Source organism: Chroicocephalus ridibundus, chromosome 4 (assembly GCF_963924245.1).
Source record: "Chroicocephalus ridibundus chromosome 4, bChrRid1.1, whole genome shotgun sequence".
In the NCBI taxonomy this organism is placed as follows: domain Eukaryota; kingdom Metazoa; phylum Chordata; class Aves; order Charadriiformes; family Laridae; genus Chroicocephalus; species Chroicocephalus ridibundus.
The window spans coordinates 13,537,076-13,561,317 of record NC_086287.1 but is presented as its reverse complement, the minus strand read 5'-3'; the positions used below and the strand labels follow the sequence as shown (position 1 = coordinate 13,561,317).

General features: G+C 41.8%; 1 protein-coding gene across 3 annotated transcripts in view; it reads right to left on the bottom strand.

The window, feature by feature from the left end:
• Window positions 1–24,242, bottom strand: part of DENND2B (DENN domain containing 2B) — a 181,042-nt gene that overhangs the window by 51,375 nt on the left and 105,425 nt on the right. For all 3 annotated transcript variants that reach the window (XM_063332623.1, XM_063332624.1, XM_063332626.1), the window contains 3 exons: window positions 19,665–19,801; window positions 5,364–5,512; window positions 2,431–2,646 (listed from right to left, as the gene is read on the bottom strand). In XM_063332623.1, coding sequence (XP_063188693.1) covers window positions 2,431–2,646; window positions 5,364–5,512; window positions 19,665–19,801 — 502 coding nt within the window. The remainder of the gene's footprint in view (window positions 1–2,430; window positions 2,647–5,363; window positions 5,513–19,664; window positions 19,802–24,242) is intronic.

Here is a 24,242-nt window from a genome sequence, read left to right as displayed (position 1 = left end):
CATTGTCTAAGTAGCAGTGATCCATTAGCCATTTCCAACTTGGCCAAACTGTCATGGACCTTAAGATCGTATTCTTATTTTGAATATAAGAGTAACACGTGTGTTAGCACCTCTCTGAACTGAGATTTTAGAGTATTCAAATAAGCACAGGAGATGGTCCTAACTTTTTAAAAGCCTTTTCAGGTACAGAGCGAACCAGCTGCTTTGAAGCTATATTGGATCAGCTGAGGATCTGGTCCATCTGGTCCATATCCTCCCTCCCTCTTCCAACTCGTGCTTTACTTACCTTACTTCACAGGTGCTATATCTACTTTCTCCAATCTTACCTACAAAAGTATTTTGAAGTTAGCTATTAGTGCTGGCTTTAGCTGGTGTTAACCAGCACTAGACAGAATTTTAACTCCTGCTAATCATGTTTATGACTTCTCCCAGGAGGGCAATTGCAGATAATAACTATCCAAAAAAATCTAAGATGACAGAAAATGTTAATGAGATGACTTGTGTTTAGTGCCTTCAACAAGAGGTTGGGTTTACTAAGAATTCACAGTTAAACAGAATATTATAACTTCTGAAGAGTCATAAATATGTAGCAATTAATCTTCATAATGTTTTATGACTCAAGAATAGTATATCACATTCTGTAGCAGCTTTACTGATAGAACTATAATACAATTTGCAAAAGCTGTTTTACCTCAGCTTACAGAGAGAGAGAAACTCAGTGAGAGAAACTAATTCACCATAGACACAGCAGAAAGTCAGTAACAGACTGGAACAAAAACTCATGCAACCCCTCCAAGAGAGGAAGAGGGTCTGGCCCAGAACAGACAGCCTGAAGTGTTAAAACCCTTCCTTGTTCTCCCACTTGAAGCAGTATTGGGGATTTTCCCTCTACGTGCTGACCGAGCCATGTGCAACGCACCAGCAAGGCTCAGCTGGACCTTCCCTGCTCGCAGCCATGCGCCTGGCTCTGCCCGCTGGGAATCTGCACAGCACCACGGCACCTGGCTCAGTGCGTGTGCCAGCCCAGAAACTCCTGCACATAAACACTGAACAAGGCACCAGGAACCAGGAGTGAACCCCCTCTGGGATTTTTCACTCCCCTCACTGTGCTGCTCGGCACTGTGTCTGCTTCACCTACTGCACCAGGGGTAAAATGCCTTCACTGTGGTGAAGAAAGCCCAGATGTTTAAAGCATTTGGATATTGATTCACAAAGCATCACTGGGGGTGGTACAGAACAGGAGTTTCTCAGGTTTGACTTTTTCTCTCTAATAACTGACATTTTCTCAATAAAAACCTGAGATTCTCCAGGAACATGTGATTCCAGGAGCTGGAGTTGTCAAAAAGAAATTATCATGAGATTTATAATAAAACTATGAACATTTATATGCTGAAAACATAATTTCTTATAAGGAGAATGTCTGTCCCTTAAATTGAAAAAGAAAAGAAAATTTGGTACAAAACTAAGAGTCAAAGAGTTCTAATCAAAACCAAGTAGTAAGCTACTTTGTAAGTTACTCTGTAACTTCCTTCACAGATGTATGCTCATTTGTGCAATTAAATAGTATATTCCAAGAAAGTAAAAAAATAGTAAATATTAAAGACATAGGGTTAATTTCCTCCTTTTTGTTTTGTTTCAGACTAATTGACAGGAACATAAAAACTTCCCTCTACTCACAGTATTTACAACCATGTACTTTAAAATATGCTCTCTAATAAGAACAGGAAAGAGCTGAATATACAGTAAAAATCAACGTTGTTCACAAGCCAAAAAAAAAAATTATTGGCCATTCTCCCCACCTCTGTTGCTATTGTACTAGAAAAGGATTGTTGTGGGGTTTTGTTGTTGTTTGGTGGCTTGTGGTTTTTTCACATCACATTTTGAATTGGAAAACTCCTTGAAAAATGGAAAATTAATTTTTACTTCAAATCCATCACGACAACAGGGTTATCAGGATGGGGCAGGTTGTGAGTAAATGAAGAAAAACATATTAGGCCAATAATAGTTATTTTCCTGAGACCAGTAAACAAATGAGAGGGGAAAAAACCCACTTCAAATGCCTCTGCATGTTGTATAAAATAATTACTTGGCTGTCACACATTCCAAATCATAAAGTTAGGTACACAACAATGCTTAAAGAAAAGTGTGGAAAACAAAATTGGCTTAAAATCAACTCTGTGCAAAGATGGCAATCAGATGTTTGCTAATCTTAGACCAGGGCAGTTACCCACTCCTAGGGAAGGAATTTTCACAGTACAGCTGTAATGTAAAAATGGAGTCTGCCTTGGCTCCTGAGAGCTACTGTTGCTGTTTTAATCTCAATTTTCCTTTAGGATACAAAAATAGCTTTCAGTGATGGCTAAAGGAATTTGCAAGCTCTTGCAGACAGGTGACCCATCCTCAGCATAAGCCTGATCACCCTGCCAGTACCTTTGGGATCCTCCTGGCCCGCCGTGTAGACAGCAGCTCGCTTGTGGTACTCAGGCTGTCCTCATTGAGGCTGGAAGGGGAGGAGGGAATGCCAAGATGAGCCAGCAGCAGCATGTCATCGTGGCTGTGCCGCTTGGGCAGCCGTGGTAAGCGGTGGCTCTTCCTTTCTGACCAGTTCCCGACGCGCAGAGACTGGCTGCTGGGCTTTGAAGGTAGCTGCAGGAACAAGAACAGCTTGAGCTCTTCCCCTCCTTAGCAACACTCCGTGCAAAAGTAGCTCTTTGTGAGTGAATGGTGGCTACATAAGGACGTCATGCCACGTGAGCCACTGCTCTGCGGGGTACGTGAGAAGGGAGGGCTTAAGGTCAAAACGAAGAGACAGGGGTCAATATCTAAGACTTTATAGTTCAAAGGAAATAATAGGACTTTTGGCTTTGGTGCATTTCCATGCACCCACATCACATCAACTCTATGAGCCTTCAAACCTAAATTAAAGGCTAGGCTGACATCAGAACACTGACCCAATGGGCCTGATCCGTCCCTTTCACTTGCAGTAGTGAAAATCAAGACCGATTACACTGAAGTTGCTATTTTATCCTAGAAAAAGGAAACAGAAATTCAAGGTTGCTGTATTTCCATAGTGTTAAGATGTCTTAGGTTCTGACAATGTGCAGAGGCACAGTTACAGCTTTATACTGCATTCACAAAAAATTCCCCTTAAAACATGAAACTGTTATAATTGCAGGAGGAAGGGAAAATCTCACTGACAGGATTAAGCACCAAGTAACAGCTATCTTTAAAAAACTGAGGCCCTTTTGGAGCAGTCCTTTGAGCAGCTCTGCCCAGCTCTCAGGAAGGTTAATTGTCTGGCTGGGTCCCTGCCTTCTCCTCCCAAACACAAACACCGTAAGAAGCCTAACCAGCACGTCTAGAAAAAAGTACTATTATGTCAAACAGCTGTCAATTGGCATTTGGTAATATTCTATTAGCAGTATTACAAGCTAAAAGCCTGCAGTAATAAATGTCCTACTTGTTCTACTTGGAGGGTTTATCTACTACAGTGCCATACTATCTGGGATTAAGTGTAGGTGTTTCTGTATGCGTGGGTTTTGCAGCATAAAAACAATGTCATCAATAAAACATTATATCTGATGACTTCAAAACCTGAAAGTAGCGAATGGGAAAGGAGAAGACACAGTGGGATTCAAAATGACCACAAGCCAGTGTTTCTGTTGTCTCTGCTTACCACAGGTTAGCATGCCAGGAAAATCTGCAGCAGTCTATACTTTAATTAAAGGAATTCTTTTTGGAGATGATTGTTGAAAGCCTGCTGACCTTCTGATCTCTTCCATCTTGTTTATCATCATCCATGACTGAAAAGTCACGTTGCTAATCCAGCTATGTTGCTATGCTGGAAAAACTGGGTGATAAATCCTTGCCAAAGCTGCCATTCTTCAGGAAATCGAGACTTTTCTATTTCTGGTCATTGGAGATTACCCAGGCCCATACCTGACCTGCTCTTACTGTCTCTTCGCTTTATATATCAGCACAATGACAGCACAATTATGGCAGGACTGACTCCTGGCAGGGAGCTCCTGGCAGCATTTCAGAAAGAAGATACTAGAATAAAGATATCCCCATTGCAAAGATACCAGAGAGTACTTATGTATTGAGCAACTTCACAGACGTCATTTTAATCTGTATATTCTTTGGTCACCCTGCATAAAACGGAGAACAATGGACACTATCTTACTATGGACCTAGACAGTTCCTACCCTAATGGTACACCCTGTAGGACCTTCTAGATGCTACACAATTCCTGTTAACACACACACAGCCCAAAATAATTGTTATGCACAGTATGTCTCTTACTGCGAGGTTATCTGCATGGCTGCAGTTTCTGTTTCTCCTTACTCTGCCTGATTACTACTTTTCACTTGTTCCCTTTTCAGTAGCTTTACTGAAAACACTCCTGTTTTACAAATTATGTGCTAGGTGCATACTAAGAATCCTGATGATGCTTCTTTTTCCTCTTGGACTGGGACGCTCACACGCACACAAAAGATACAAAAGGAAATATATTCAGTTTTATTCTAGGTCTCTTTACAAGACAAAAATGTAAATTGTTGTGGTCTTTTGTTCAACTGCAAATTTTCTGTTGATTGAGTGCAAAACAAAGTTCCTTTAAAAGGTGTTTTGAATCTCAAAATTAAGTATGTGATGAAATCTATATTTTTTCCTTATGAACACAATGATCCCATAAAGAACAAAGGAACCTGGCATTTCATAGCGTTCACAAAAACCAGACTGCTTTGGAAAATTCACCACAAAAGGGAAAGTCTGCAGAGTTCCTGGTCTTTTACTTTATGCTGTAAACACAATTTATACAGCCTTGCTAAATGCAGACACTCAGGTTTTTCTGATTATTTTATTATTAAGTTCTTTACTGGGGGAACATACCTGGCCTTCTCCATTGTACAATGAAACATGCCACGCTACATACCTCACATTAGCAAAGTCACAATAGGCCTCATATAACAATACATGGGCAAGATTAAGCAGCTGACTTTTTCCCTCCTGTCCCTACTAAAAGCCCAGCAGCAAACAGAGAGGCAATTCACAAAGAGGTGCAGCCATACAACAATTTAGGGCCAGATTCAGCTCATAAACAAGCAGTGGAAGGATTCTGCTTAAACTCATCAGGCCGTAGCCAGCACAAACAGCGATCAGCTTCTGCAGGGCAGTGCTGAGAAGCTGAGCTACAGATGCTGAGAGCATTCCCAGCAACGAGTTATGCGTGTGATCTCGCTCTTTTTCCAGATACCCTCTATCATTCAGTACGGCTGCTCTTCCTCCTATGCCGTGACTGATTTTCTTGCAAAAGTTTTAAATAAGCTTCGAGCACAGAAAAACCAGCGCCGTCACGCCGTTACCTGGGGAGGTGATGTGTATTTCCTGTCCTGCGGCGTCCACATCCTGTGCAAAGAATCTAGGGAATTCTCGGAGAGCTGATGGGATTTTCGGCCCGCGTGACGGCCTTTCAGCTCCACATCCTCGTACGGGTTTTCCTTGGGTGACTCGCCTTCACGTTGTTTTTTTTTTTTTTTTAAAGAAAAGAAAAACAGTCAGGAATGTAAAGTTAAAAAAAAAATAATCATGTGAACCAAGTGAAAGGCTTTTAAAAAAGCTCCTCGGCTTTCAGCATGACTCATCCCTCTAGCTGCAGCTGGAAGTATTTGGAGGAGAACTTGGCTATGAGGTCGACAAGTTTCTTTGGGGTTTTTTTACTGCTTTTTTTTTTTTTAAATAATAAAATGCAAAGATTTCATAAGATGTGCTTCTGAGCATCTGCAGCTGTGGAAAATTTATTGATATATAAAAGCTAAGGCACATAACTACTTTAAAGTGTATCAGTAGATTTTATAAATCTATAGCAGCCACTCACAGGGTGAAATGAATAGCAATAAATAACTGTTCTTAACATACCACCCTTACACACAATAAGACAACTTTTATTTGATGCTACCTTCACTTTTCTCTTCCCCTGAGAGAAGGCAAAGAAAGAATAAACACTTCAGCTCAGCAGTGCCAAGAGAGAAGATTGGAAAATGTAAAAGATGAGGGAAAAATTTCTGCCGTGACCATACTGCATCCTCAAAGTGTTCTTTAAAACACATACTGCCTCCTAATTAAGCAGCTATTCATTTCAATTTATGTAAAATTAATATCTCCCAGAAGGAAACTCATCTTGCCATAATATATAGAGGCTTGAACAGTTAATCACTAAATATTATATAAATGAAAAATACATCAAAAAGCAGATTGCACTCTGAATTTTTAGCATTTGAAAACGCGAACAAAAAATTCATAGTCCAGATTTAAGTGAGATCCAATATTGTTCAGCAGCCTAAGGACCAGTGGAATAACACATCACCTTCTCAAAACTTCTGGACTCACTAAACCTCTCACTGAACTAAGAAGCATGAAAATGAATGAGTGCCATCAGCAAAATGAACATTCTGTATCTATTTCTTCAAACAGTTCATAATCAGCAACTGGTTTAGAACTTCAGGTTTTTTGAACACAGGGTCTTTCCCGTTTTGCAACCATCTTACACAGAAAATCATCCCCAAAAAAGTGATATACTCAAATTCAAGACTTGAATTTGCAGAAATTTGAAACGTGCAGGAAGTTCAAAGCTTTTGAACCAACTTCCTTTTGGTTTTATTTCTAAAGATTACTCTAAAACTCATGGTTTTAGTACAATATACATCGCAATACAAGCGATCAAATATAAGAAATTCAGATTGTACTACATACTCTATCAATTAAGAACTGAAAACAAAAAGCTGTAGCATGGTTATTATTCACACCATTACAGAAAATAATCACTGCTTTTACAGAGTAACAGTTGAGACAGAGGTATTTTGAATGAGAGCAAGGCCTGGATTAATACCCTGTTCACTTGATTACCAGTTTTTTTTGCTCTGGACAGAATATTACATTTCCTCATTGTACAAAAGAAAAAGTAGTTTGTACATTCTACTTTATTGTTAAGCCTGGAAGCGTGAGACTGCTTGATTCATCAATTATAGCAATAAGAGCTTTTGCTTAGCAAGTGCACATAATCAGAATACAAGTAAAAATACAGTTTTGCTTTGGTAGTGCATCATACTAAGATTTCTAGTTAAATATAAGCACAAGAGTGAATGTTTTAGCTTTGTTTTAATTAGAAGCCTGAATAACTGCTGCTCTTGAAGAATATTTGAATTGGCAATCACAGCTTATTATTTCATCCAGAGGGAATCCGATTCTAGAGGCTGCACTATCGTTGTAGTCAATCCGCACGCTGCATGGAGAGAACACCTTCGGGTGCATAGGGTACTTAGAAGAAAGACCTTTTAATTAGTGCAATGAACAGGATAAATCTTAAGCAACAAATATTGCTACAAAGATTTAAAGCAACAAATGTTCTGGGAGGACTATGAAATTAATTGATTCCTTCTGTAGGAAGAAAAATAAATGGATATTGCACACTAATTCTGTTACTTGTAAACTCTAGAGCTCTAGATATGATAATCATAACAACAATAAATGGTCAGCTTCACAAAATGCTGCTGCTTACACAAAATGCTGCTGCTTACTCACAGCTAACTGGACTGTACTAGCATAATAAAATTTCTTGTAAGCCCAAGTCAAGTATAGGTCAAGCAAGTGTTTTAGAATGGATTAACAGATTTCAAAATACCCAGATACATTAGAGAGTGCTTAAACATATGCTTCCTTGTGAAAAAAAATGTTATTACATTAGTCTGCATAGTATCCAAACTTCTGAGAAGAAACAAGCCTATCAGTTGAAAAGAAACCTTTTTTTAAAATGTAAAGCACTTAAAAGTTTTAGGGTGATTCTCTTTCCAAGACACAATGTAAAACAGAATTGCTTGAACCCAGTTAAACTCAACATTACTAATGTCGACCTAAAATATTAAGTATAGAAACAGGCCCAGAGAAGTCTTGGATGAGAGTAGAGGGAGGAGCAAGGAACCATGAGCAGAGGCTGCTTTTCTGACTCAGATTCTCTACCAAAAGAAAGCTCGGGCCAAATTCCTCTTCAGTGTAATGTGGAGGTCAGTGGAGACACAACAGGGATTTTAACCCTTTCCCTAGAGCTGGGAGTCTTTCTTCAGATGACTGGATTGCTGTTCAAGCACACTTGTTTCTTTAATTTTTCTCAAAAATCAAATTATTTCAGAATGGGATTTTTTTCATTTTGAAATTACGTCTTGAGAACAAATATGCCTCGACTATTCTTTTTTGTTGTTTGTTTGTTTTTTTAAAGAATAAACTTCCTCACCGAATCTCTGATAATGAGATAGTCTGAGCAATCTGAAATAACCTGGTTTTGCTGATTTGGCATTTGAACCCAGTATTTGGTTCAGCCAGCGAACCAAAAGAGAAAATTTATTTGTCTAGGTCTTCAGTAATTTTCAAATCTTAGACAACCACCATTTTTTAGTATATAGGCTCTCCCTGGTGGATAAGACCAAAACCAGACACACAAAAGGAGCACTAGGCACCCCGGCCAGCTTGGTTTCTGTGTGCCAAGAGTAGGAAGAACAAGTGATAAGAAACCCAATATGACAAGCAAGCTAAAAAGACGTGTGAGGGTACCCTGAGCTGCCTCAGAGCAGCATTTAACCTATCACCTGCACCATGACTCCCTTCCATGGATAAAGACCTGGGAGCTGACGGCCACCAGCAGCTGCAGGTCCCACACTGGAGGGAGGCTCTGGGGAAGGGCTGCAGGGGTGGCTGCTGCTGTTGCTGCAGCACAAAAATGAAGAAAGTTTCCATACAGCTGGGCTGGCTGAGAGGTTTGCGGCTTTGATCTCTGCATTTCCCCTCAACACCATGACTTCTCTAGCCCCAAGACCTAGGCAAGGAACGTTCACAATTTGCAAGCTGCGCAGTGCTTTTGCATTCAGTTGGATTTGATGCAAAAGGAAAACACAATTCAATGACAGAGCAAGGAAACATCCTTGTTCCTTCCATATGGATGTCTCTATCGTAAGCCAAAAGGAGAAACATTATGCAGTATAGAGAACAGGCTTGTCTTAATGAGGCTGATCCAACTGCCACACAAGACCACAGCAGACTATTACTGACTTCAAAGGAAGCTGAATCAGACCCCCAGAACGCATATGGTCACACAAAATAGCAAGCCTTTGGCAAATACTGTCTCTAATCATCATTCCTGCTTCCGGATCAGTTCCCTTTACAAGAATTTTTTTCAAGTTTCCCATTCTCTTGAATTCTACGTACCGAACTGCTGAGTTAACACAGGACATTTATCTACACGACATTTATCTTCAGAAGACCTCACAAGCAATTTAATGATTGGTCCATAGAGGAAAGAAAAAAAAAAAAGATAAAATAACCAGTGATCTTTAGAAAAGTCCCGAGGAATGCAGTGCCTTGAGCTTAAGCATCGATAAGTTTCCTCCAGCGGTTGCAATTTCTTACTCCGTGATGTTCTGCGAGTCAGCCCCACCGAGTCCTGAAGCAGCACACAATGTTCCTCCACTCAGCCTCTCACACGTGGCAAATGGGAAGCAGAGGCAGACTCAGCAAGCCTGTCTCATGCTGAGAAAGGAGCGAAAAGTAAGGCTGAGGGGGAAAAAAATGCAGGCAGACACTTCTCTATAAATGGCAGAAAGCGTGTAAATGCATCCCTTCTTTCTAGATGGGAGAAATAATTATCAGAGGAATGAAGTGATTCACTGAATACTGATTGTAACTCCCGCCTTTCACTGCCAGGAAGCGAGAAGAATCGAACAGTAGGTATACAGTAAAGGAAAGGGCTGTTTACTTGGGAGTTACAGTCTCCAGAGGGTGATGCTGAATGCCCAAGTTAAGAGCCTATTGCCTTCCTTGCTGGCCACATAGAAAGCCCAGGCCCCTGAGCTGTACAGCTGAGTTAGGCAGAGTTAGCACCTCACAAATGTCAAAGTTTGTATTTCCTGCATAATACAGCATGTGCACAAAATATAGGGCAATTAATGTATTTTACGCTATAATGAACTGGGAGATGAAAGCTTCATCCGCAATCCCAGGAGAGACTTGTGAAAAAGCAGCATATACCTCCAGAGGCAAGGAACTGGAAACAGTGGCAATAAATGGGCAGGAAAAGAGGCTCAGATAGGCAGAAGGAGAACTGAGTAACAGACAAGTAGAAGTACCCAAGTAAGCAGTCTGCAAGAACCTCTGGTGCTTGTGGCACCTGAAACTTTTGCAGTGTTTCTGTAACAACAGATAGAAGGTGTAATATCAACGCCTTTCCACACATATCCCTCTGATGGCACCTACGAATTCTTGCACTACCTTTTTTTGCCCTCTGCCCATGACCTCTGTTCAGCTCTAGATATAGCCCAATTCATCCAGCTCACACACATTTGGTGCACACAAGCCCTCGCAAAAGATAAAGATAAAATACAACTGGGCAAGGAAGAGGCAAGTAGAGAAGGGTGGTTGGGGGATTCTGCTTTTGCTGCTGTTGAAGAGGAAGCAATGTGAATGAACATCTGAGTGCAAGCACTGCATGAGGGAACAGCATGGGATTCATGCACTGTGCAGACTTGCAGCTCCCCAGCATCTCTGGGCACTTAAGTCCAAAGAACTGCTCAACGGTGAGAATCCAGGTGTGTTCTGCATATGCATTACTCATTTTATTCATAAAATTACACAAACACAGATTCATACCGACAGTGCTGGAGAAAAACTCAGCCACTGGCATGTTTACAAGCATGTTCAGATCAAATGGATGAAAACCACAAAATCTCCACACTCTCATAAAGTGTCTGAGCATAGATCTTCAGTGCATAGATGAGCTCTTTCAACATCAGAGAAGCTGACACTATGCATCTCAGCTGGGGAATTTACCCCAGGAATCTGTAGAAAGAGGAATTATTTCGATATCAAATTACAACTAAGACACATTATAGCTGCTTTGAAAAGCTATTGCTGAACAGTACTGCTACAGACCATTCCCTGCTTATAATGCTACCATCCAGCGTATCACCTCAGTACCATGTTCTCAGCAAAGTAGCAGAGCACCTGCAACATGCAGAGTGACAACTCTAAAATGCCACCGGCCTTTCAAGCCCTGGTCCTTGGAGTTTGTAGGCAACAGCCTGTGCTTCCTGAACTTTCCCTGGTTTGCTTTACCTTGCAATAAGAAGAAACAATGCAGATACTTTCAGCTCCCTGCTATCTCTGCGGGGACTGCAAGAGCTTAGTGTTGTAATCATAATGAAGCATTAGATGGAGAAGAATAAGCATGGCTGATAAATGAATAAGAAATTTCACCCCCCAAAATCAGCCATTTAACATTCAGTCCAAAATCATGTGCATGAAAACATCTGATAAGCAGGAGTTAGCACAGTACAGCATCAGCATGCCTAAACTGCTTGCACTTCAGAGATTTAACCCTGCTGACTTCAACACGGTCTCTGTGAATTTAAACTATGATTTGGGGGAGCAGCCTCATGGTCATTTTACCCTCTGTTTTAGTAACCTGCAAGATTGACTAGAAAACCAGGCAATAAAGCTGACACAACTGTCAAAAGAAGCTTTAGTGGATGGTATAGCTGTGAGACAGATTCCACAGAGAAAAATGGGGATCTAAATAAAGCATGAGATGATTATTAAAAATAACTGAAATCCATGTATCCCAAAGTAGCAACAAAGGAGCAACCTGATCATCAATAGGATCAGACAGCTAGAGTATTTGGCCTTTCTTTGACAGACCCATATGCATACTATTTGATTTAATGTGCCCTGGCTGCCATTACCCTACACTGTCTACTATTAAAATTGCCGCAATTACACTTTCCAAAAACTCACGTGCTTATTAGGCTGTGAGAGGCAGACTAGGGGCATGGAAGAAGACTCAAACATACATTTCCCTGATCACTGCCTGCACCATCATTTTGTATCAACCCTGGCTCTGTCTTTGACTAATCACTATCCAGAGACATCCTGGCAAGGGTCTGACTAAACACTCAAAATGTTTTCAGAGAAGCAACTAGCACAGCACTGCTGGCAGACGCACAATCTCTCCAAGTTTGCTTCAGCTTCACAGCAGCCCAGCAATTCCAGTTTCTCCCAGTACAACCCTTTTGATGTGAGAAGATAATATGACAGACAATAACGCAATATGAAAGCATGACAGGCAATAATGTGGCATGTGATGATGGGATTTTACTGGAAAGATCAGCTCGCTGTCTTTCTAACCTTTTTCCACGTTTACTGGAAGAACTTTGCAAATGTTCTAATTTGAAAGCAATGTCAAGCTGGAACGTCTTCCAACTGGACCTCAGTCATCATTTCTGCAGCTCTTGGCACACGCAATGGAGGATTCAGTAAAACAGCTAAATCATCCCATTTGTTACATGACATGCACTATGTCCAATTTACATCAGAAATCCAAACAACTCATCAGTTCAGGAGAGTCAAGGTCCCTTACCAGGAGGGATAAAGGGAGTGACAGGCTGTTCCGGACTCCACAGGGAAGGTTAAGCCACTGCCATTCTCTCCACGCTCAGGATCTTGCTTATAGGTCCACACCTGCCTATTTTAACTGCTCAGGCACCCACATGGGTTAGGCTGCCCTGACACTCCACTTAGTAATGCTGATTTGAGACATATTGCTCCATCTCCTCTCTTATGAGTCCTGATGTGCTGGGAAATAGCTGAGAGACCCAGATTCATCTGTTCTCATCTCTCTGGAAAAGACTATACTTACCCAAGTACAACAACCTGGCCCTCATTAATTTCAAGGAGAGATGGCTACACCAAAAGGACATTTTGCTCCTCGAGTGATTACCTGAAACCTATATACAAGCCTTATGTGGATATGATTTTACTCAAAAAAAAGTAAAATCGGGCTGGTACCAATCTGACTGGTTTGAGGCTTTATAATCATTTATTTTTCTCTCAACTCTCTGACTGTGAAAAGGCCCATGCAAACCCACAGCTAGTTGTCCTGTTATAGTGCAGAAGTAAACAAGAAGCTGATTTTCCCCAAACTGAAGTGAGATACTCAACTTGACCGAGGAAAACAGCTAAACAATTGTGTGTAACTACACTGTTTCACTTTTCAGTCACCTTGGGTGTCAATTGTAACAAGGTTCAATTATACACCTCCAGGAGCACAGTTATTAAGTGGCTATCATCAGTCTAACTCATCTTAAGGTGCAAAAAATATTTGTCAAAAGAAGCATCCAGCTATTGAAAGGGCCCAAAATCTCCTAAATGTGACACTGAACAGGCCCAAAGAGCAGAAGGGTGCATAAGAAACCCTGTCCAGGAGGGCCAGCTGCCACTGGGACCATGGATTGCAGGACGGTCCCAACAGGAGCCCACCAGCAAGATCCCATTCAGAAATTCATCCTGGTTTTAGAGACCCCACAACAATGTTTCTGGGGCATTGTTTTACTTCCTAGACTGCTTCAGCTCTAGCTGTCAAAGCAAGCACAGTAGCTGTCAGCAGCTGCTTCTCCTTAACTGTCTCAGTTCTGCAGTTTGCCTCCTTTTCTCACTTTTCCCCCTCCAGACAGATTTCCCACACAATTTAACTATCACCTTTTATTTCAAGCTGATCTGAAATGATGTGACTCTGCTGGCTGAGCGCTTCACAGACTGCAGAAGAGCATTCTGACTAGCTTCATCAAATACTTCTCAACAAACATAAATACAACCAGAGATGGGCCTGAACCCAAGCTCTGCCTCTGAACATTTATTTCTGAGCTGGGAAGAAGTCTATCCCCATCAAGAATGTGTGACTGACTCTAGTCTCCTCAATACACCACTAAGAAACTGTGATGTGGAGTTATGGAGAAATGAGAAGACAGAACTGAGTTCCGAGGCAAGCTTTCAAGCTGGCCTCTGCCATCACAGACAGTATCAACACCCCAAATCCAAAGGCCTGTGCTCTTTTAGAACCAGAACTCAACTGCTGAATCTCATCTTTAAAATAACAACATTTCAACTTTTAACTTTGCATAATTGTGGCATTGCCTGGAGGAAAGATTTTTTTCACAGGAATTCGTGCCAGTTGCCTGAACCATATACTTTTGACTATCATTCTCTTGCCCAGGTTACATGCCCCTCTTTAACAGCTAATCCATCTGCCCAGGTTCACATTCCAGCTGCTGGAGTCTCCTTGAGACTCAGACAGTGAGTATTTGATGGACTCCATCTTCCACAGTATATCCCAAAATGTCAGTTTAAAAATACCTGTATTTACTGAACAGTAAGAACAAAGGAGCCCCATGCTGCTGACTATACCAACTGCAAGATTAAAGGAGAGACACATGGCCAGTGATCTACACAGCACTGGGACCTGCTAGCAAGCAGCTCTAAGTTTTGGCACTGACACCTACCATGCCTTTGGCATACCACCTGACTTCTGGCATAGACCAGGCCTGGCTACGTGTAACTGGTACGCACATGCTGGTGTCCCCAGACTTTGTGTTCCTAGGGACTCTGCTGCCACTGAAACACCAAGACTTCCTCAGGGCAGGAGCAGACACTTATCTTCCTCCTCACTTTGAAAGATCTATTTCAGCCCTGGAGATTCCAGCAGATCTATGCACTGGAAAAAGGTCTGGCAGGAAGCCTGCCAACCAACACAGAGGAAGGGCTAATGTCACCCCAAACTGCTGGGCACACGCCAATGTAAGTGTCCAAGCCAGACAGAGTATGGGTTTGTCCACTGCAACCCAGCACGGTGAGCACTCAAAAGAGCTCTGGCCACAACGTCAAGCCAGTCTTGTCCCAGAAAAAAGTACTGCCTAATTCCACCTGGGGACTCTAAAAGAGGTTATTCATTAGCGTTATCTTTCATGTTAGTTAACGGAGTTCTAAGAGTGGACCACTGCAATTTAGTGAGCAGGCATCAGTCTTGCATGTGAGCCAGTCAGGCAGAATGGGAACCTTACTGGGGCAAGACCTCTCTGCACTAATATACGCGGCTGAAATAAACCCATTCTTACACAAAGTGCTCTTCTTATTGCATGAGACTAAACCTGTTAGAAGACGAATAACCTGATACTCATAATCCTGGGCTGTATGTGGAATAGTCCACCTATGACTTCAAAAACAGCAGAGAAGAAAGAAACCCTGTTAATCACAGATCTTCAGGAAGCAAAAGCATTTTAATCACTATCATTCTTCTTGGAAAAAAATATGTTTTTAATGAGGGCCAGGCAGCTGTAAGAGCAAATGGCTCTTGCTTGGACAGGGCAAATGGAGTTGTGTGACTTCAAATTAAACATTCTCAATCTACAATGCAACACACACAGCCAAGCTGAGCAATGTGTCTCCTGCACATCTATGTAATGTCCTCTTAGAAAAATCTCAACCTGTTCTACTGCATCCAGCACTCTGAGGAGTTACAAACAGAGTAAGAAAGCTTGCATTGTCAAAGATTTCTTCCACTATATTTAATTTCTGAATTGTGAGATCAATTTCTCTTACAAACACGAACTATAATTTACTTGTTTTACTAGATTTTCTCAAGTTAAACTTAATATTTTGCCCTTAACTTTGCCTTCACTTTACTTGTTCACCTTTTTTTGGTGATGATAACAAGTGCTTTCTTCTAGATGTCAGGTGAAAAATCCCTCAGAGACACCAGAGGTTAAATAACAACATTCAAATATCTCAACTGCATTTAGGGGAACAGACTGGAAAACTGAAACCGTATGGTACATATGACAGGAAATACTGTTGTCCACAAACACAGCAGAAGCAACTGACTCAGACATCTCTTAATACTATGATAGTTTCTTGAATGTGCACAAAGCCAAGCATGGTTTCCTCAACTGGATTCATAAAGCCACATCAATTTTGGTCTGATTAAAGACTCATTCAAAACCACAAGAAGCAAAACAATGTTAAGTTTACTATGACTGCCACATTCCTGTGAGTGCTAGTACAGAAGATGAATGAAGTCCACATGGTTCCTTGCACATGGACTACAGCTCTGATTAATATTAGGAATGTACACCCCTTTATACAACTGCTTCTTGATTAATGCAGAATGGATCATTATGTTCCAATCCAATATCTGCCTTGAACTTTACACGCAGATATTTCATCTATTATACAGTACAAAAATATTACAAAATTAAACAGTGTCTGGTTCATAACATCACTGGATTTCAAAGCACAATCATTTTCGGTTTTAATGTACCTTAAAACTTTTTTCTTTTTTTTTTTAAAGTCAGTTCTCAAAATAACATAAACTAGCCATAGAAGTTCATCACTGTCCTGGTCATTAATGAAGGGAACAGTGTAAGGGCACCAGGAGAAAGGCAAAGGCTTAGTGTGCATGTGCATCAAATGAGGAGGTCATGTAGTAACCTCAAACGAATGACTAGTCCTAGCACTTACATGCTTAGAAGCTGTATTTTGATCATTGTACTAGTCTGACTGAGAACACTTAGTACCCCACACCGTATCTTGTGATATCTAACATTAAATATGCTTATAAGAAGTAAGCCTCTGATGGATAATTCACTACTTCTCCATAGCTCTCCTCTGCTTTCCAGTGAGGGAGAAACATCCTGCTGAGGGGCACCAGGCTGGGGGATGCAGTGACAGACAGGAGAGCTGGGCTGCCGTCCGAGGGACCTCAGCAAGCTGAAGGAACATCTCAACAGGAACGTTGGGAAGTTTAGGAAAGACAAATACGGTCCCACCCGTGGGTCAGAATAACCCTGCAGCACGCTGAGGCCAACTGGTTAGGGAGCCACTCTGCAAACAAAAGGCTGAGGGTCCCAATGGGCAGCAAACTGAACGTAAAGCAACAGTGTGTGCCTGTGGCAAGGAAGGCCAACCCCACCTTGCCTGCATTAGCAAGAGTGTGGCCTGCATTAGCCTGCATTAGCAGGCTGCATTAGCAAGAGTCATGGGAAGTGGTAATGGCTCTCTCCTTGGCCCGTGCAAGGCTGCTTCTGGGGTGTTCACAGTACCAGAGAGACTGGAGATAGTCTAGAGCAAGGCTGCTAAGATGGTTGGGGCCGGAGCATATGATGTAAGCGAGAAAAGGCTGAGAGAACCAGGACTGTTTAGCTTAGAGGAGTCTGTGGGGAACTTAACTGCTGCCTTCCACTACCTAGAAGGGGGGTACTGAAAAGGCAGAGGCAGACGCAGTGAAAAGATGAAAGACAATGGTCACAAATAGCAACAAGGAGAATTCTGACTGGATAGGAAGAAAAATTCCTTCACAGTGATACCAAGAAAAAATTCTTCACAGTGGAGGTTAAGCTATGGAGCAGGCTGCACAAAGAGGCAGTGGAACCCCCCTCCTAAGATATTTTGAAAACTCAACCAGACATAGCCCTGAGCAACCTGATCTGACTTTGAAACTAGCCCTGCTTTGAGCAGAGGTTGGACCAGCTGACTCCAGAGTCCCTTCCAACCTGAATTATTTTTTTTATGATTCTGTTTCACAGTAGAGTGCTTGGAGCATTGCTCAGGATTCACAGCCTTTTTTTCTTGTGTTTTAACACTTACTTGCATTAAAAGTTTTAATTCTACAGGGAATAGGGTGGGAGGGGACTTTATTAAGTGTATTACTACTGTGACAATGTTTTAATTACCTACAAGCTTTCAAGGGAGGCAGGAGATTCAACCAGCTGTAGATGAAAAACCCACTACCACCTTTAGGACAACTGTTTGCAAAGAAAACCCAAAGCAGCAGCGACAGAGTCCTTTATATCTTTGAAGCAGATGTAAATCTATAAAATAAACTCACCCTTATGGACACCTGGTTTGCAGGAGTACAAAAGTGCTACTTAAGAGACTGGGGTCTAGCACTACTGGTATAAATTATGCAGATGTGTTATACAAAACTATGATAGTTTCTTAAAAGCCAGAGATCAAACTACTTTGGCTTGTCTTTAATCACGCTTGACAGTTTATAAGAATTATAGTGATTTGGTATTCCCCCCACACTGCCTGCACTGAATGAGGTGCTTTGGAAAGAAGTTGTTAAAAAGTAGTACAAAACAATGAAGTTCTCTGTTTGTCCACAAATCTGAAGTTTTGCATTCTCTTCCCACTACCCTGCCAAAATGCCCAAATTATAATCTGCAGGGAGCTGGTTTATACTTCCCATGAGTTGGAAGAGCCCAATTTGATTTTGTTTTACTGAACCTGAGATTTCTTCTCATTTGAAGAAAGCTTCTTACCAGTCCTGTACATCTGATTTTAATATTTAACAAACCAAAGCAAGGAAAAGAAGCATTACTACCTGACATCTGGCAGCACGTTGACAGGTCCCGAGCAAAGATGAGCACTGTAATTAATGCACAATACATTTTCAAGTGCAAATTGCACGGGGGTCTGACTGTTCACGGAGAAGGCTAATGATCATATAAGGACATTCTCCACAGAAAAAGCTTTTTAGTATCTACATAAGCTCTCATTTTTATCAGCAGACACTGAACAGCATCATTTTTGTGTGTTCTGAAAGCTTTTTTTTTTTTTTTTAATGCTATAGAGGGAGAGTACAGTTGAAAACAGAAAGACTAAATTCCTGTTTTCTCTGAGGCTGACAAGTGTGTTGCATTGTAGATTGAGAATGTTTAATTTGATGTCACACAACTCCATTTGCCCTGTCCAAGCAAGAGCCATTTGCTCTTACAGCTGCCTGGCCCTCATTAAGGAGAAAGAGCCCCAAGCTCCAAGTTGTGGCCACTGTTCCTTGCTGTATTAACTGATATGACCAAGAAGAGTTTTGTTCTGTCGTCTTTGTTTGCCCTTCAAACATTTGTAAGCAGTATTAGAGTGCCTCTGGTCCTCCTTTTCAGCAGACTAAACAAGCCCAGCTTGTCAGTGTCTCTTCAGAGGAAGTCTGCTCTAGGGCCTGAATATCTTGGTAGCCCTCCAGTTTTCAGTAGATAAAGATTCATTGTCCAAAGTAAAATGAAGTACCATTTGTGTCTGTTGTAATAATACAACACTGAAAGAGTTAAAAACAATGCAGATATTCATCACTTGTGTGGAAAATCTGTGCTCTGAAGGGCTGCCCAATTTTCGGTAATTATAACAACTTTTTTGATGTTAAAAGAATGTATGCATAGGCCATACATTTCCTTCTAAGACCAAAAGAAACATGTTTTTCTTGTGAAGCTTAATCAAAACAATGTTTTGGTTGCGCATTCCTGATGCCTCTATAGCTAAAGGAAATTAATTTTTCTTTAACCAGCAACTGGGACTTAGCCGAGACCAGGAATGGTGCTACAAACAACTGCTTTGGGACAGTCCTGAAAGCTGACCACACAAGGACCTGTGAGGTTAATCTTGCTATTGGATAGTTCTGTAAACACTATCTCAAGTTCAGTTCTTTACATTTTCACACCACTCAAGGCTTCAAGCCAAGGCCTTGATAAAAAGAATGATTTGGTTCTTGAAAAGCATAGCGAAAAGCTGATCAAACAGTCCGTTTCCAATGCCACCCAATGAAGCCCAAAGGAATCAAGACCTCCTGCATGCAGACTGAGTTATGTTTGCAGTGATGCATCAAACCCATTTACCCTCCATTTAATCTCTATTTACTGACAGCACTGAATGTTCTTGCACAGGGCACATGTTCAACAATACACGGTCGACCCACAACTGCTCTACATCCCACTGTGTGCCCATGTGCCGCAACAGGTTCTTACCTACAATGTCTTCATAGGCATTTTCTTCTAAAGTGCTCTTGGATCCAAATTTATGCTGGCTCTCAGTCCCATTTTCAGTTGGGGAGGGAGGGTACAGGGATTGCAGACTTGACGCATCCTCAAACTCAAAGGATTTTCTAAAGTTTAAAACAAGAAGTAATTACTAACTAGAATGCAAAATGTCTCAAACATTTAGCTGAGCATTTGTTTTCTAAGAAATATGTATAAAAAGAACAAAAAAAAAATAATCACATATCATGCTTTAAGGACTAACTTTTAGAGGACCTCAAGTCCTGTGCTCACAGCAGTATTTAGTATAGCAATCTGTCACACTTTTATGAGGCTGGAAGTATTATTATTTCAATTATGTGGACAGGGAGAAAATACCAATAAAGAATGTGAGTCAAAAGTTACAGAGTAAGTTAGCAGCACAGCCCTCAGGTTAGAAATTGCTTTGCTCTTGACAGGGCCCCCAAAAACATGTGGTCCTGTCTTCTCAAGAAAGACATTTCTCTGGAAAGCATTCCTCCAACTGGTTGCTCTGAGAGACATAGCCCTTCATTTGAAAACATTCACATGTCTGGACCCTTCAGATACATTCCTACATAAAGGTCAGCGTACAAATGCCAAAGGCAGACCCACGTGAAAGTCAGCCATTGCCCTTGTATACTCTCTGTCAAGCACCGTCAGCAAAGGACAAAGCATTGAGGAAATTAAGGCTCTCTGGGGTGGATGAGCAACCTGGGCTGATGGCTGGGGGCCTGAAGGTTCAGGCTCTCTGGCAGGAAGGTGAGGGGCAGCTGGGTCACATGAACCCATACAACTTGTCTCCCACCCGGGTACTTGAAGGAGGGGTGATTCACTGCCTCTCCCATGCCTGCCCCAGTGCTGCTGAGCAGCTCTAGGGGAAGAGGAGCCCAACACCTCCCCATTCTCCACTTTGCCCAGCACTTGTTCTCTGAGACAATACCTACACTGAAGCGGGAGGTGCATGGTTTGCATTGCCAGCTGTACAGGGGCTAGCATTCATTTGATTGATTTAGTGCTGAGGATGAAATGGGCTCGGGTCAGAGTGTAAATCCCGGGGTGCTATAATGCTTACAGAGGCTGTGCTGATGCCCATACTTCACTCATTGATACCCAAAATCACCCTGCCATCAACCCCTTTCCTCTTCTCTCCAGCTGCAGTGAAACATATGTTGACAGCATATCCGTATGGCGGTGGCAGAGTCTCGTGAGATATAGTTCAGCCTATTAATTGGCTCAAGAGTATCCCTACAGGCAATACAGTGACTATTGTACAAATACTGCATTTGACAAGAGTATTTCCTATTTGTCTGCTGGTCTGGGGCAGGCTTAGGAGCCTCCTCTCTCTCCTTTCCCTAATCTTAGGAATATCCACGTCCATGTACGTACATCAGGATTGTGGCAGAAACAAGCCGTGCATTTCAGATCCAGACATCCGCTCCTCCACACCTGCTCGCAGTGATAAAAGATGCTTAGGCACTGAAGACATACTTGTGTATGAAATGAGACTTTCGAAAGTAGTTAAATATCCAACTCTTACAGGTTTCAAGGGAACACCATGATGCAGTGACACCGCATAGGGCCACGGGAATGGTTTTGTGGACCAGCACTCAGCTGTGGTCCATGTGTCCCAAGCCTATCCCGTGACACTCCTCTCCTGCGCTGTGTCTGTGCCAGAGGATCTTCAACTGCTAGGGAACATCCACTCACATCAATCCGAAAGGTAAAAGCTACCATGGGCACCAGGTCCTCTGAATACAGACTGGATCTATACTAGCAGGCAAATGAGAGACTTCCTCCATTTTACTATAATGATGAATTAGCCACCGCAAAGAAAACAGTGTGTTCAACCAAAATATTAGAGGAATAAATATCCACAGTCCATTCTCATTACAGTCCAAGTGAGTGCAAACCACATGTATGTTCAATCTGAAACACACAGCTACGCGCTGTAGACATAATGCATTATGTCTGTTCTCAAAAAGAGAACAGTTTACAGGCTTAGATTTCAGTAACTAATATTAACAAAATACTGTCATTCTTAGATGACTTGTATGGTCTCAAACTCTTTGTAAATGCTGGAATTCTCCTTACCGTAACTAAAGGAAGGACAGTAGCAAAGACAACAAAGTTAAGATTTTATAAAGTACTTCCAGCGAGCCTTGAAGTCAGCTGGCAAACCTGTGATCTTGGGAGGTTGATTTAAACTTACTTAGATGATCGTTAATCAGAGGTAAGTCCAGAGAAATTGCTAAATTACACTAGGGTAAAGATGTTACAAACAAATGGAAACCTACCCTTTACAATGTCAAACTGATTTGCAAGAATCATCAGGTACACGTCATAACTCTGTAAATCCTACAATTTATACTCCACTAATCACAACTTAAATTGATAAATATTGCTTTTTTTTTGGCTCATACCTCCTAGCCCCACCCAGGACTGAGCTCCATTGCTGAACCATGCTGTTGTCTGACTCTGCTGTGACGGGAGACTGAACCCACAGAATAGCAGGTGCAAGCATGAATTGTACCTCTTCTGAAAGAAGTTTCAAAACCACCTCACAAACTCATTGTAACAGAATACTGTGGTTCTTAGGTGACTTGTACGCTCTCAAACTCAGCGTGTGTACCTGGAGACTGACTTGGATCACTTAGCCATAGGTCACACAGTGATTCTCTGCAAGAATTACCTCCAGTTATTCATTCGTCTCTGCCACCCACCACACACACCATTTTACCACTTGCTCCTTAGTTTTCCAATAAAGGCCATCATTTATAGCAGAACATTTAAACATTATCGGTTGCCTTCTGTACATTGGAAATGCTATGCTGAATGAAATGAGGTCAGCTTTCACAAACTCTTGTTAAAAACTAAATTTACTTCCTCTAACTGAGATTATTGCCATAACTCAAAGATAAGCACTGCTAATCAGAGCTTGGCTTTCCACATTTCCTCCTCCCTCCTCCACCTTTCTCAGAGAAATAACGCACATCAGCAGAGCTGTTTGATCCGTTTCAGAAGCAGGTGTCTCTTGAAAGTAAAAAACAGAATCGGAAGGCTCCTCCTTCTCTTTTTCCTGCCCCAGCATACTTCAGGTCAGGTTGTGCTGACATGAACTTTGAATTAATTGAGCCAACATCAAGCACCAGATACTGAATTGATGGTGTGCACTTGAGATGCCGTTTAGCAATTATTTGCAAAGCTCATCATTAACTATCAAAGAGTGTGTATGTGTATTGTACACATGCACAGATAGGTGAACTTGTTAAAAATGCCATACTTTGAATGCTTAGCAACAACTATGCCTACAATTTTCTAAGCGGTGAGCAAAATGAGTTTTACCATGTCCAAAACTCAGGAGGAATCAGGTAATTAAAACAAGTCAAGCTCCACAGACTGCTGTGGAAACGTAGCTGTATACTCCGCTCATCATTAACTCAGGAAGGATATAAAGGCCTTTCTGTGCTAAAACACAGTTTTCTCAGCATTAATCCTCTACAGCTATTGATAGTAACTTAGGACAACATTTCTAAGCACTGAATTAAATAAAATCACCAACATTGCATAAAACTGACATAACCACTGCAGTAACAAGCTTTGGAAACACAAACCCTCTGCAGGTATGTTTTGCAGTGAAGAGGCACACAGAACTATCATAGATCTGCTACGGTCCCGCCACAAGACGATAGTGAAATTATGCTCCATTAAAAATCTCAAGGGCTTATGTGCCAAAATGAGCGAGAGAATCTTTAGCACACATGACCTAGAGCCTCTTCCATGGATTGAGGAATGCAGGTTGGACAACTCCAAAACTGTCGCCATGTAAAGGTACTGTACCAATGCATCCCATCAGTGCAGTTCAGCAGAAGAAATACTTGTCTTGCACAGAATTCCTAGCATTTCTCAGGTGAGAAGCACTGCATTAGAGGAAGAATTTAAAATATTGTTACTAAACAAACCCAGCACATTTATTTATTTGAAGACTGAGCACAAGACATTTCCTTGAATTTTACCTATTTTGGGATTTTCTGTGAAAGCGCGACTCTTTCTTCTGCCTTCTGGTAACGGGGGGTGCAGGGGTGGACGGGAGGGGAGGAGGAGCAGCAGGTGTAGGAGATGGAGGTAGGCCATTGCTTGGTTTACTTTTGTGGTTTTTGTCTGCTTCATATTCAAAGGTGCGTTTGGGCTTAGGGACGGGATTCACCGCGGTGTTAGACGGGCTTTCAAGGAGCAGTTTAGGGACAGCCGAGTTTGCAGTAACCCCCTGTTTTGTCTTACTGCTTTTCTCAGCCTCAGTAGGTGTTTCTGGTTCACTCCCCAAACTAACACTCCCTCCTTTGCTATCACTTAGGGTTTCACTCAGTCCCTCCACAGTACTCACAGACTTTTTTCTCCCTTTGTCAACACTGTAACAGCTACTTGGTAACTGGGGGAGGCCTCTGCCGGGCTGCTCTTTCAGTGCCTGCTCGATCTTCTGTATTCTGTTGAGCACGGCAGAGGACTCTTTCCTCACATGGCCCTTGAGGAAAGCTGGCAGACAGGAGGCCT